General features: G+C 43.5%; 1 protein-coding gene across 1 annotated transcript in view; it reads right to left on the bottom strand.

Annotated features, from left to right (window-relative positions):
* Positions 1-3,784: 3,784 nt before the first annotated feature.
* Positions 3,785-15,316, bottom strand: part of LOC122942117 (glycine N-acyltransferase-like) — a 55,613-nt gene continuing 44,081 nt past the window's right edge. The window contains exon 6 of the mRNA XM_044299613.1: positions 3,785-3,986. Coding sequence (XP_044155548.1) covers positions 3,785-3,986 — 202 coding nt within the window. The remainder of the gene's footprint in view (positions 3,987-15,316) is intronic.

The following is a 15,316-nucleotide window of genomic DNA, read 5'->3' as shown; positions in this document are numbered from 1 at the left end:
CGTGTTAAAGTGAAATTAATAAAAAAAAGTAGACATATTAGGTATCGCCGCATACGTAAAAACCAGCTCTATAAAAATATCACATGACCTAACACTCAGATGAAACCGGTAAAAAAAAAAGATAAAAACAGTGGCAAAAAAATATATTTTTTGTCACCTAACACCAAGCGATCAAAAAGGCGTATGCCTCTTATAATAGTAGCAATCAAACTGTCACCTCATCTTGTAAAAAATGAGACCCTAACTAAGACAATCGGTCAAAAAATAAAAAAGCTATGGCTCTCAGATTATGGAGACTCTAAAACATTTTTTTGGTTTCAAAAATGCTATTATTGTGTAAATCTTAAATAAATAAGAAAAAGTATACCTATTAGATATTGCCACGTCTGTAACGATCTTATCTATAAAAATGTCACATGACCTAACCCCTCAGGTGAACACTGTAAAAATAAATAAAGAAAAACTGTGTTAAAACAACCAATTATTTTGCCACCTTGCCCCATAAAGTGAAATAATGAATGATCAAAAAATCATATGTACCCAAAAATGGTACTAATAAAAACATCAACTCTTCCTGCAAAAAAGAGCCTCTGCACCAGATGATCGGCAGAAAAATAACAGAAAATATGGCGTTCAGAAAACGGAGACACAAAAACATATTTTTTTTTCAAAGATGCTTTATTATGTAAAACTGAAACAAACAAGAAAACAAAGTATACATATTTGATATCATTGCATCTATAACTACTTGGTCTTTAAAAATAGCACATGATCTACCCTGTCAGATGACTGTTGAAAAAAATAAAAACTGTGACAAAACCTTGCCTCACAAAAAATTTAATATAGAACAATTAAAAATTATATGTACCCCAAAATAGTAAAATAAAATTGGCGCTTAATACCCGAGTTTCCAAAATGGGGTCACTTTTTGGGAGTTTCTACAGTAAGGGTGCATCGGGGGGCTTCAAATGGGACATGGCATCTAAAAACCAGTCAGGTAAATCTGCCTTCCAAAAACCATACAGTGCTCCTTTTCTTCTGTGTCCTGCCATGTCTGTGCCCTTACATCAGTTTACAACCAGATGTGGGGTGTTTCTGTAAACCGCAGAATCATGGTAATAAATATAGAGTTTTGTTTGGCAGTTAACCCTCGATGTGTTAATAAAAATAGATTAAAATTGAAAATCTGCCCAAAAAGTGAAATTCAGAAATGTCATCTCCATTTTTCTTTAATTCTTGTGGAACAACTAAAGGGTTAACTAACTTTGTAAAATCAGTTTTGAGTAACTTGCGGGGTGTAGTTTCTACAATGGGGTAATTTATGGGGGGTTTCCACTATGTAAGCCCCACAAAGTGACTTCAGACCTGAACTCGTCCTTAAAAAGTGGGTTTTGGAAATCTTCGTAAAAATTTTAAGAATTGCTTCTAAAATTCTAAGCCTTCTAACGTCCTAAAAAAATAAAATGACATTTCTAAAATGATGCCAACATAAAGTAGACATATAGGAATGTTAAGTAATACATATTTTATGAGGTATCACTTTCTGTTTTAAAAGCAGAGAAATTGAAATTTTGAAAAATTTCGAGAAAATCTCAGAATGGCTTGGATAAGTAAAAGCGTTCCAAAGTTATTACCACATAATGTGACGCATGTCAGATTTGCACAATTAAGCTCTGTCAAGAAGGGGGAAATGGCCCTGATGTGAATTGGTTAAATGCTTGGAGAGGTGTAGAAGGCCACTGGATGATTATGCTGATTGCACAAAAATTTAGGCTTGAAGAAAACTATCCAAATGCATAAGAGACTTCTTCTGTGACCTGGTACACAACGGCCAATATGAGCACTGAGTTCATAGATTTTATCAATAGAGAATTGATTGATTCTCGTGTCTACCAAAGAACAAAGTCAGATAGCCATTGACCCCTTAGCCAGCTGATGGTACGGTGCCAAGACACATGCAGTGGCATCAAATGAATTAAAATAGTTTTATAAAAGATGGCCGGATATTTGTACAAAATAAGCACTCTTGTGTCACCCTTATCTCTTCATAGATTGTAAGCTCTTGCGAGCATGATGCTCACGCCTATTGTATGAATTGTTTATTAGTTAAGAACACTTTACACAGGCCAAGAATGGGCCAGATAATCGCTAACTAGCGTTCATAGGAAATCTCATTAGCGATTATATAGCGGGATAAAGATAATTCCGATTACGCAGTGAACAAGTGCAGCGCTCGTTCATCGGGTAACTGGATCGTTTGTCTAGGCATGTAAATCGTCATTTGCCGGCAGCAGATCGTACTGTCTAAACACACTCTGCTGCCGGCAAACAACGAGTGTGTATGGGGACAAGCGATGGCATTAGTGATTGCTCCTCCTCATACTGTAGAGGGGATATCTGCACGTAAATGCAGAGGTCTCCTCCACTGATGAGCAGGTGATTGCCGGGAAGAAATGGTTCTTTCCTTACAATTGCCTGCTAAATTGTCTAAGTCTTTGAGCACAGCAAAGCTGTTTGATTTGTCTAACATCTCAACACTATGTACAGTCACGTGACACAAAGAAACAGACAAAAGTCTTGGGCGTTCTCCGGGCCTGTACCTAATAAGATCTCTTTCAGCTAACCTGTGGACAGAAAACACTTTGAGCAGTACCCAACATTACATCTCTGCCAATTCCATGATCCCAGCTAGGAGCACATGATCGCCCAGTGGCCTGCGCGGTCTTGATCTGGTGTTGCAACCAGATGTGCTTCTTTATTAGCCTGTTGAGCTAGATTATGCAGCTGAACTGGAAGGAAGAGGACCACATCCAGTCTCAACATGAGAGGAACAGAATGTAGCCAGGATCACAGAATCGGAAGAGTGATGGAATAATAAGTACTGCTCAAAGTGTCTTCTGTCCACAGGTTAGCTATAAGTGACTTTTACAGGCCAGGAGAACCCCTTTAAGCACTTCTATCATACATCATACCTCGTCTTGCAACTAAAATGTTATTGTGGGATAGGGTAAGGCAAAGACTGCGAGAAGCAGAAGCTATTGTGAGAGATAGAACGCCATCTTGTCTCTCTCTGAACCAGAGTTCAGTAAGAGTTTAGTGATATGTCAGCTTTTTTGCAGGTGCGAGGGAGCAGATGACCCCCCCCCCACCTTCTTTATTCTCAGAAATGGAAGTTCTTACTGTTTAGTTTCACATACTCTTTCTGATAAGATGTCTCGTTTCGTTTCACTGTGCTTTGTGGTTTTTTGCTCAAGTTATGTAATGCCCACATATTAGAAAAATTCTTATATAAGATTTGTCTGTAACCTAATAAACTCAGATTACTTGATCCAGCCATTTTGACTGTATCAGATTTTCTCTACATGCACATATAACTTTCTTGGATTTGGACTCCGATAATCATAGAAGCAGGGGTAATTTCCCCAACACTGTTTGGGTATGGCGAAGGAAGCCCATAGGATTCTAGTTGAATGAGTGTAGAGTGTAAAATCAAAGCAATGCATAGAATGCAATTATTGTCACAACTCATAATTTCCACGTGTGCTCATGTTCTTATAATATTGAATCTGAGCAGTAAAGAAAGAGAGCAAAATTACAAAGGTTGAAACTTCCACTGTTGCCATCTTCCAGCCAACGGAAATCCTGCACGATGTGTAGCTGCTTGACTGGTCTTATTGTCTGGGTCTACATGGCAGTAGAGCGGACATCCCATGGAATTTAGTTTATTTGCCAATTGAACAATCATCGTACGAAACGATCCTTGATTCCTGTATTGTTTTTCGGTTTACCCCATACGCATTTCTGCAGCTTGTTCACTCATTGTCCAGGCAACAGGTTTCCCAACACCCAATTTTCTTGCGAAAACATTGGGAAAGCTCTGGATGCAATGACTGATGTATCGTTCACTGAGTGGGTTCCCACCTGATGACCAGACTTCATTGACAAGGTAGGCTTCCTCAGCTTTGAGGGTAGAGAACTGGAGGTCACTGCATGAAAAGAAATGTAAAAGCAAAAAGCAAAAAAACAGGTCACGGATACTCAAAATTTGGAGATATCAGTGAACAATAAATTCAACTGCAGCAGCCAGTAATAAAACCAAAGCACTCAACAAAAGGGACATGAACGCATATGATGATAGGAAAGCAGGTGTACAATTTTGTGCACTTGTGTATATGAAAGAGAAAGCAAAATACATGATCAGGTGCAGAAACGTGGACAATGTTATTACAGGAATGGGTGGACCATACCTTCCAAGTACAGAGTAGGTATTCCCCCTTAGTACCCTTTCACAGTAGTGATGCTGAGTGCCCCCATACAGTAAAATTCCCCCTTACAGCAGTGCTGCCCAGTAATGCCCCCAAGCAGTAGTTATGCCACCTTAGTGCCCCCTATAGTAGTGAAACACCGGTAGTGTTAATCAAATAAAAAAAACATAATACTCACCAATACCTATTCTCCCGATGAATGTAGAATATCAAGGTCTCCCCAGCAGCAGACGTGATGACATGGGAAGTTGATATGATTAAATCATTAACATTCTAGCGGTCTGAATGTTTGTAAGCCAAAATATTACTGTGATTATTATTAATATCCGTTGCTTATATAATGTCAACATATTCCACAGCGATGTACTGAGATTATCACAACTCACATCAATCTTTGTCTTCAACAGAGCCAATGTCATATAACTACTTATCCCATATGTATGTTTGAGGTTTAGGAAAAAAATCTGAGTATCTGTAGGAAACCCATTCCAACTAAGGAGGCCAGTACTACAAGACAACATGTCTCCCCACAGTGATCATCATACCGCTCATCACTTGGTCCTTTAGCAAATATATCTTATTTTTTTTGTTAAATCTCTTTTTATTGAGAAACAATAGCAGACAAGAAAAATCGCTGTGTACAACGACCAAGAATAGAACATTTACAAGTCAAGATACATATAGCAAACGGAAGGTGAGCTCTTGAGGCCTATTGGATTCAAACAAACTCCAGGTATCCAGCGGGTTGTTAAGGCGGGTTGGAGCAGATATTTGTAATATGATGTCCAGAGCTCCATATAGGTATCTTTATCAGCTATGACATGTCACTTAAGACATACTCAGATGTCATGGACACCGTGACATAAGGTAGAGGGGAGAAGGAAGAAGAAGAATAGGGTAAGGTAACTAGACTGAGAATGGGGAAGAGGTATAAGGGAAGGCTGTACTTTTATAATCAGAAGGTGGAGTGAATGAGAGGAGTGGCGAGCTGACTTGAAGCTCATGGCAGTGAGAGATCTCAATATGTACAGTACTACTGTCGTTAACGCTAGGAGGCCATAAACAAAGCTGGGAAAAACTGATCCAAACTGAACGAAGGAAGGAAGCGAACAAAAGATCCTCTAACATGGACCTAAAGGAGAGTGTAATTTCCCCCAAGGTAAGTTAACTTTGACTTTGGTGAATGTCTCATACTCATGAGAACTTCCTATATGCTTTCCAGGGACCCCATATCTTCAGAAAGGCTGAGCGAGAGTGAGTCTTCCAGTGGGCCAATTCCTCAAAATGATACAATTGATCTACTTTTTCTATCCAGGCAGAGGTAGGAGGGGGAAAATCCTTTAGCCAATACAAGGGTATGAGTAACTTAGCAGCTGTGATAAGCATAGTGGGAAGGTTGCGTTTTCGAAGGGGTAAAGCTGACCAATGGGCACCAAAGTAGAATTAATTTGGGATCTAGTGAGATGGAAACGGAACATATCTGGTTGATCATCTCATTAATTTCTTTCCAAAAGGTTTGATGACAAGACCACCAAATATGTGAAAGCGAACCCGTGCCAGACCCTCATCTCCAGCACTGTTCCGATATATTGGGGTTAATACTATAAAGAAATTCCGGCGCCTTGTACCACCTAGAGATTAATTTGCATGAATTTTTTTGAATTCTAATGCATCTATTAAAGCCATGGGAGTTGCTTAGAATAAATGATTTTTCCGGGTCAGATAGTGTGATGGAGAGTTCTTTTTCCCAGGTTTGTATAAAATAAACAGCTGGAGGTTTATGTGATAAGGCCAATTTATATGAAAGGGAAAACAGATTTCTGGGAAGGGGATCTCTGTCTAACAGTTGTTCGAGCCAGGACTAAGAGTTTTGGGGATTGTGGGGTACCGAGGCTAACCTAGTATCTACACGAAAATCGTGTAGGTGTAAAAAGGGCGATGTGCGGACTTTGGGGCGGGTTAATACATCGTCCCAAACTAAAGAACCATCCCCCGCTTGTATGTCTTTTAAGGTAAGAGATGACAATAGGAGTCAAACTCCAGAGGGCTGGGTAATTTGAGGATGTATGTGTAGTTGTAATAAATCTAGGGGCAGGTTTGGGGACTGGAATTGAATAGTGCAATTACAATAGAACTCGGTCCTAACCGCTAGTGCCCCTTTCAAAAGTGCGGGGTGCGTTTTATTTCTTCTAAAGGGTCTGATCCCCCAAAGAATGGCTTTATCAGAGGTGGTTAGCAGCGATTTTTCAATTTCCGTGCAGAGACTCACAGGGTTAGGAGACAACAACTCCAAACATCTAGTTAGCTGCATGGCTTTATAATATAGGAGTATGTCCGGCAGACCAAAGCCTCCGAATCTCCTCTCCCTGGTCAGAGTAGCATAGGCTATTCTCAGGGATTTGCTCCTTCATAGAAAAAAAGGACAATGCCCTACGAGTCTCTGCAAAAAAGGAATTCGGTAACCAAATAGAGAGAACCTGGAGGAGATAAAGTAATTTAGGCACAATATATACCGTAAGAAAATTTTTCTGCCCTATCCAGGAGATAAAAGGAAGTTTTACAGACTTAAGATGGGATCGGATTGATTGTAGAAGAGGGGTATAATTAAGGGAGAAGAAGTCACTCAGGTTGGCAGAAATGTGAATCCCCAAAAACGGTATACTTTTGGAGGCCCATGTAAAGGGGGTGGCCCGTTTGAGTGAGTTAGGTATGGATGCGGGGCATGATATATTTAAAGCCGTAGACTTGTAATTAATTTTAAAGTTCGACACATATACATAGTCCAAAAATATGGATATTAATCTGGGAAATGTGGTTAAAGGATTAGAGGTCATAACTAGGAGATCATCGGCGAATGCTGCGGTCAGGTGTGAATGGGTGCCTACCATAATTCCCTGAATTGCGGGGTCTTGCCTGATTCTGGAAAGCAAAGTTTCCATCACCAAAACAAATAAAGCCGGTGATAATGGGCAACCCTGTCATGTGCCATTTGAAATACGAAACGGGGCGACAGGGTGCCATTAATTTTCACCCTCGCTGAACTGAGGAGAGAGGCCAAAAGCTGACAGGGTCACCGCCATATATTGCCAGCTGACTCTGTCAAAGGCCTTTTCTGCATCTGTACTCAGTAAGGCCATTGGAGTTTGCGTAGTTTGGGCAAGAGCTATTGATCGCAATAGACGCACCGTGTTCTCCTTTCCCTGCCGGCCTTTAATGAATCCTACTTGCTCTTTGTTTATTATGGTGGGCAGGATTGTCTGAACACGTTGGGCTAGGATTTTGGCCCACCATTTAATATCAGTGTTGAGCAAGGATATCGGGCAGTAACAACCGCACTCAAGTGGGTCTTTATTGATTGTGCAGAACTGTGATATGAGCCTCTAGGGCCTGTGTCGGAAGTGAACCTCCTTCGAGGAGGTAGTTGCATAGTGTTGTGAAGTGGGGCACTAAAGTTTTGCTAAACGTTTTGCAGCATTGTATTGTGAAACCGTCTGGTCCTGGGCTTTTGCCAGACGGAATGGATGCCAATACTTGGGAGACTTCTTTTGAAGATATTGGGGCAGTCAATTGAGTTGAATGAGATGCAGATATTTTGGGCAAATTTATAGATGAGAGGAAAGATTCAGTGGCTCTTGCTAAGGAGAGGAGGAGATTTGTAGGGAGGGAAGAGGAGGCAGATAGATTGTTGAAGCCCTGCATAAAAGTTTTGGAACGCCCGTGCCATGTCAGGAGTAGATTTACGGAGCATGCCCGAGGAGTCTCTGATAGCCGAAATGAATGAATCGGAGTGTTGTTTCTTCAGCATATCCGACATGAGTTTATTGCCTCTATCTCCGTGGGCATATGCTCGAAATCTAGACCGGAGAAGAATTTTTGCCGAAGTAACATTTAACAGGTTCTTAAGCTCTGTACAGAGTTGTGCTAGCTTTTTGTCTTTTTCCCTAGTTGTAGTCTGTTTGTAAGAAACCCGAGAAATTTGTGACAGGAGGGCATCTAGAGCTGCTGTACGTTGCTTTTCAATTTTTGAGCCTAAAGCTATAAGCTCTCCCCCTTATGACAGACTTGTGTGCCTCCCAGACTGTAGATGGGGAAACTGTGTCTGAGGAGTTAAGGGCAAAATATTCCCTGAGAGAGTTAGTTATTTGCGCAATATGAGAATGGTCTGCTATCAAAGTCTCATTTAGACACCAGATCCACTTCCTTTTGGGTACTGCTTTCAGTAAGATATAGAGATATATTGGTGCGTGGTCTGATATTACCAATGCTAGCCCCAGTGACCAATGTCACATGTGGAGTTGATAGGAATAGGTAGTCAAGCCTGGAGAAAGTGGATTTGGCGTGAGAGTAGATTGTATAGTCAATAACCGTGGGGTTGAGAGTTCTCCATACATCTGTCACCCCCAACTCATGTAAAGTGGCTTTCAGTCGGCCCAACAATTTATGTGAGATCTGTGAGCGCTTAGAGGAAGAGTCTAGATCTGGTGTTAATGGCAGGTTAAAGTCCCCTCCCAGGACGACCATGCCCTCTTTAAATTGCATTAAGAGTTTGAGCGTGTTGTGTAACCACTGGTGGGAAGAGACCATAGTTTTTGGTGAAACACCTAGCTGGTATACTGACTACATCGTCCTCTGGGCCCGCTACATAGATGACATTTTCGTCCTGTGGAGCGGGCTAGAGGACGAGTTCAGGAGGCTAGTGGATGAGCTTAACAGCAACTCCATCAACCTCCGATTTACGTCGGAGATTGTGCATAACAACTTGCCTTTTTTAGACATTTGCATCTCGAGAGACACCGGGGGGGTCTACAGACCACTATTTTCCGCAAGGAAACATCCACCAACTCACTTCTTCGGTGGGACAGTTGCCATCCTGTCCCACTGAAACGTGGGATCCCAGTTGGCCAATATCTGAGACTCAAACACAATTGTTTAGAACCCCGTGAATTTATACGACAGGCAAACGAGCTCAGACAGCGTTTCCGGGCACGGGGTTACCCGATAACACGCTGAGAAAGGCCTACCAAAGGGCCCGACATGAGACGCGTACCACGCTCCTACATCCCACGGTGGGCTCCACAACTAGTCCACAACAAAAGAAGTTACGTATCATCGGTACGTTTGATTCAGCCGCTAGAGAAATTAAGGCGATCATGGCACGCAATTGGGACACTCTCCTGATGGATCCAGATTTGACTGCTGTTGTAAGCCCTTATCCATCAGTGACCTTCAGGAGAGGGACCAATCTGAGGGACAAATTTGTACATAGCCATTACAATCCTCCTACAAAGAAGACGTGGCTGGATCAACCGGTGAATGGTTGTTTCAAATGCGGTAGATGTAGCTTTTGCAAATATGTCACCCAGGACAAAGTGGTTACAGTCGGCCCTGCGTACCCAGACCACCGTATACAGGATTTCATCAATTGCCGCACCACAGGCGTGTTTTACCTCCTCACCTGTGAGTGCGGCATTAGGTATGTTGGTAAGACCCGTAGGGAGCTACGGGTACGCATAGGTGAGCATCTAGACGATATCCGCAACAATAGGGACACCCCAGTAGCAAGGCACATCTATTCTGCCCACGACGGGAGTTCATCGGGGATTAGGTTTATAGGACTGGAGGTGATCAAGAAGCCACCACGCGGAGGGAACTGGGATAGGAGAATTCTCCAGAGGGAGTGTTGGTGGATCTTCAGGCTGAGGACCACCAACCCCTTTGGTCTTAATGACCAGTTGCAATTCGGCTGTTTTCTGTGATTGCGTCAATATCCCTCTCCCCTCCACCAGCTTCCGTGATGGATTCTGGATATCCCTGTTGACCCCTGCCAACTGCATTACTGTGTCATTGTATTTTTTGCAATGCTCCGGTTGTAGTTGTGGCCTCAAGACCCCATGGTTTGGCTCCGATCACCATATATTAAGGGCCATCTGGCCTTGGGACCATAGTATACCTTGCGGATCTCACGACGAAACCACCTGATGCAACGGGTTTCTTGTGTCCTAAATCATTTATTGTTTGTTGGGTTATGTCTCCAAGTGATCATCATACTCCATCTGGGCCCATCCACCCGCTGTTGGCATCACTCGGATGCTACCATTCATTAATGGAATAAAATAATCACAATTATATATTGTCTTATTGCCTAATTTGGCAATCACACCTTGCCTAGGCCTAGGGGGGCGGCCTGTCATTTAATGCCCCTCTTTGAGGTCCCACGGTGTTGGTGACCCCCCTATCACCAACACAGGTGTAGTAGTAGGAGTTATCTATATCTATTGAGCGACTCCTCCCACCGCCGCTATCCTCACCTTACAGCCGATGCCGCACCCCATACGCGATGACGCATCCGGACAATGACGTCCATTACCGCGTCACTGGAACTGCGTGGCAGCCGGGCTGCCCATTGTACTACTGCGCATGTCCTGGGACGGAGGCGGATCGTTGCGTCACCTGACATGTGATTGTCACATGACGCCGACCGCACTCCTCACGCAGGCGCATAGCCAGCCTGCTTCTGGATTTAAACTGATTGGCGCACACTGTAGCGCTGACAGACGCCGATACAGAAGCGGTCAGTCTACCTGCACTACCGCTTCACATGGCATTCGCCATACGTGCTCCATGTTGAAAATCGTAAGTTAACTCATCACTCTTTTGCCATATCTGCAATGATTGTTGTTAGACACAGGTCCTTAATGGATTATATATACATATATTTTTCCTAGGTATCTGGACTGTTCTGGACTATACCAGTCCAATCAGGTCTGCGCAACCCACAGGGTTACCCCTGTTTACCCCTCCTTCCAACCTAGATATTTACCACTTTGGGCTGAGAGCACTGTCTCTTATGCCTTATGCTTCATGATCAGAACAGTGAGTAAATCTATGATCCACATGGCATAGTTACAAAGATTAATGTCAGGTTTGGTACTTGAATGGATTTTTCTTTGTCATTTTTGCTGTTCACAGGTATCTGGGCTGATTTGGACCACACCGGTCGAGTCAGGTTCTTTAACCAATAGGCCCTCTAGATATAGATATAATATCGTAGGGTGGTAGGAGTGGGGATACTATCCTCCACTATTTGACCCCTGTCCCCTGAAGAGTTAAGGTGTCTATTTTTAGTAAAGTGGAGGCACCCTTTATACTTTGATATATTTCCGAAATAACGAAACGCGTAGGGACGGGACCCTATATACAGGCTCGGACTGGCCCACAGGGGTACAGGGGAATCCCCCGGTAGGCCCTTGAGCAAGGTGGGCCCCTAGTCTCCCACCCCCTGCACAAGTGGCACATAACACAGTAGATTTACTGCACTACATACATATATTCAATGCAGAGCACCTCAACAAGCCTATGTTCATATATTGTTAAAATATCTTATATTTGAATGTATCCGTACAGTGGGCCCCCAAAATAAATTTTACTGGTGGGCCCTAGGTACCCCAGTCCGACACTGCCTATATACATATATCATACCCATTTCCCCCATCTGACTCTGGCAGCCCTTATCATCATCAGGACCAAATTGTTGTCCCTTTAGGGCTACCTAGGGCGACTTAATAGGGCTAGGTTCCGGACGTGGCCACCCCTTGCGGGGACAGGACCCCGTGATAGGAGGATACCATAGGGACTTACAGGCCAAGTAGGGCATTAACAGGGCTAGACTCTTCCCTGTAGCCCCTTGGAACCCTGGTATCACGGACAAGAGGACGTGTCTCATAACACAAGCAGCTCCTCCACCTCCTGTGCACTGGAGTACATCTGTCCTGACTGGCACTCCCGGTAAGATCCACCCTTTACTTTGCCTTATGGCATCATTTTAGGTCTACGGCACCAGCCAAAGACCCCAATTTTGTGTTTAACTGGTGGTCAGCTCTGACTGAGGGACCTACCTTGTGGGGACTCACCCACTTGGGCCCCACATTGTTGTCTGTGTTGTTTTGTCTAGTAGGGGCTTGTTTTCCCAAATTTGGGATCTTAATTAATTCTAATAAACCCTAGTTTTTTATAATACCTTACTGACGTTGACGAAACTCAATGAGAAGAGTTATTATTACCTATTCATAAATGTTTATATATATAATCTATGTTTAGGCAAATATGGCATGTCTATTGTTATGATATTGGCTATATACTATGTTTGGACACATGAACTTGCCATGTAAATCTTTTGTGTGCTATATGAAAAAAATGATAAAGAATTAAAAAAAAGGGAATAAAGCTCAAAATCCTTCTAATAGCTTTTATTTCCATACACCCAAATGCATTGGGAACACTTCACATTCTATTCCACAGCAAAGCATGAAGAAAAATATATCAAATTTGTGTTGTTCCTCTAAAACAAAAATTGAAGAAAAGTGAATATTAGACTGTTCAAAAAAAATAGCAGTGTTTGTATTCTTTACAAACTCAAACATTCACTATATAAACTGAAAAATGTTTGAAGATTTTGCTTTCCTTTGAATCACTTAACTAATATCTAGTTGCATAACCACTGTTTCTGAGAACTGCTATACTTCTGTGTTGCATGGAGTCAACCAACTTCTGGCCCCTGTGAACAGGTATTCCAGCCCAGGATGATTGGACTACGGTGCATTCAACAGTTCTTCTCTATTTCTTGGTTTTGCCTCAGATGCTTACGCCACCATGCTTCACTGTCTTCACAGTGTACTGTGGCTTGAATTCAGTGTTTGGGGGTCATCTGACAAACTGTCTCCGGCCACTAGACCCAAAAAGAACAATCTTACTTTCATCAGTCCACAAAATGTCTCTTTAGGCCAGTCAATGTGCTCTTTGGCAAATTGTAACCTCTTCAGCACATGTCTTTTTTTTCAACAGTGGGACTTTGCAGGGGCTTCTTTCAGCTTGGCTTCACATAGGTGTCTTCTAATTGTAACAGTACTCACAGGTAACTTATTTGATCTTCCTGGAACTGATTGTTGGCTGAGTCCTTGCAATTTTGGCTATTCTTCTATCCATTTGAATGGTAGTTTTTCGCTTTCTTCCACGTCTTTCAGGTTTTGGTTGCTATTTTAAAGCATTTGCGATCGTTTTAGCTGAGTAGCCTATTATTTTATGCACTTATTTATATGTTTCACCCTTTCCAATCAACTTTTTAATCAAGGTACGCTGTTCTTCTGAACAATGTCTGGAATTACCCATCCTCCTCAGAATTTCAGAGAGAAATGCACTGTAACCAGCATGTATAACATTTGCTGCCTTCCTTCCTTAACCACCTCTGGACCGCCTAACGCAGATGTGCGGTCCGGAGGTGGCAGCGCTGCGCACAGTCACGCATATACGCGTCATCTTGCGAGACGCGAGATGACGCGAATATGCGCGCGCGCATGCGCAGTTCGCGCCGGCATTTCGCACAGGAGTATTTCGTCAGCAACCTGCCAGCCAATGATCGTGGCTGGCAGGTTGCTGATTTTTAAAAAAGCCAATCAAAGTGCCAGATATCAGATCATATTAGTAAATATGATCTGATATATGGCTGCCTGCTCCTCTGCTGGTTCTTTTCGTCGGTTGGATCCAGCAGAGGAGCAGGCTTCACAGTGAGTACACCAAACACTACACTTTAGCCCCTGATCACCCCCCTGAACCCCAATTAACCCTTTGATCACCCCTGTCAATCACAAGTGAAAAGAAAAAAGTGATCAGTGCAAACTGTCACTTTTTTTTTCCACTGTTATTGACCGTTAGGTTTTAGGTATAGTTTAGGTCCCTTGGTTAGGTAGTTAGCGATCAGTTAGCGCCCAGCCCACCGCACCGCAGTCCGTTATTCGCTGATTAGCGTATCGCTAATCAGCATTTGTACTTTTATAGTATCTGGAAGTGATCAAAACTGATCACGGTCAGATCTATAATAGTACTAGTGTCACTTTAGTTCGCCCTCCACCCAAAACGCAGTGTTTGCCCGATCAGGCCTGATCGGTCGCCCACACGTGCGTTCGCCCACACCCGCCCCACCGCAGTGACAAAAAAAATGTTTTTTTTGATCACTGCACATTCACTTTACACGCACTGTGGCAATAAAAAAATCAGTTTTGATATTTTTTTATCAACCGCAGCGGCCTCCGGTACTTCGCTAGCCTCCCCTTTGTAAGACAGGCTTGCTTTTTTTTTCTTGGGTAGTCTCAGGGAATACCCCTAAATTTAGTTGCCCACATGTCTAACAGGGGGTATTCTTCTGAAGAGGCCTACAGGCTTCTGACCCAGTCGGATGAGGAGTGGGAACCCTCATCTGATGAATCCAGCGGGTCAGAATACGAACCTGTAGAAAGCAGTGGCTCTCTGACCCAAAGTTCGGACGAGGAGGCTGAGGTCCCTGATAGCACCAGGCGTACACGGCCCCGTGTCGCTAGACCGCAGGTTGCGCAGGATCCGCTTCAAGAGCAGCAGAGTGGGGCTGGTGCTGTCGGATTACGTGGTAAGGCATACACCAGCAGCCCAGCCCTCCCTGGACCTAGTACCAGCACTGCCGTACAACCTGGTGAAGTAGCGAGCACCAGAAGGGCAGTTGAAGCTGGTACGGTGGCACGTGCAGTAGTGACCCCGTCGCAGCCACCGCAAAGACGTGCCCGTAGAGCCCCTAGAATCCCAGAGGTGCTGGCAAACCCTGATTGGCAGTCCCCAACTTCAGCCGCACCTGTAGTTTTCCCTTTCACTGCCCAGTCTGGAGTTCGGGTTGAGACAGCTCAGATCGGTTCGGCCCTGGGATTTTTTGAGCTGTTCTTGACTGTGGAGCTTTTAGACATAGTTGTGGCCGAAACAAACAGGTATGCCACACAATTTATCACCGCTAACCCGGGAAGCTTTTATGCCCAGCCTTTCCGGTGGAAACCAGTCCAAGTTTCCGAACTTAAAACTTTTCTGGGCCTCCTCCTCAACATGGGCCTGACAAAAAAGCATGAATTGCGGTCATATTGGTCCACGAACCCGATTCATCACATGCCCATGTTCTCTGCTGCCATGTCCAGGGCACGATTTGAGGCCATCCTGCGGTTCCTGCACTTTAGTGACAACACCGCCTCCCGTCCCAGGGG

The sequence above is a fragment of the Bufo gargarizans genome, chromosome 6 (genome assembly GCF_014858855.1).
Source record: "Bufo gargarizans isolate SCDJY-AF-19 chromosome 6, ASM1485885v1, whole genome shotgun sequence".
Lineage (NCBI taxonomy): Eukaryota > Metazoa > Chordata > Amphibia > Anura > Bufonidae > Bufo > Bufo gargarizans.
This window is presented reverse-complemented; position numbering and strand designations above follow the sequence as displayed.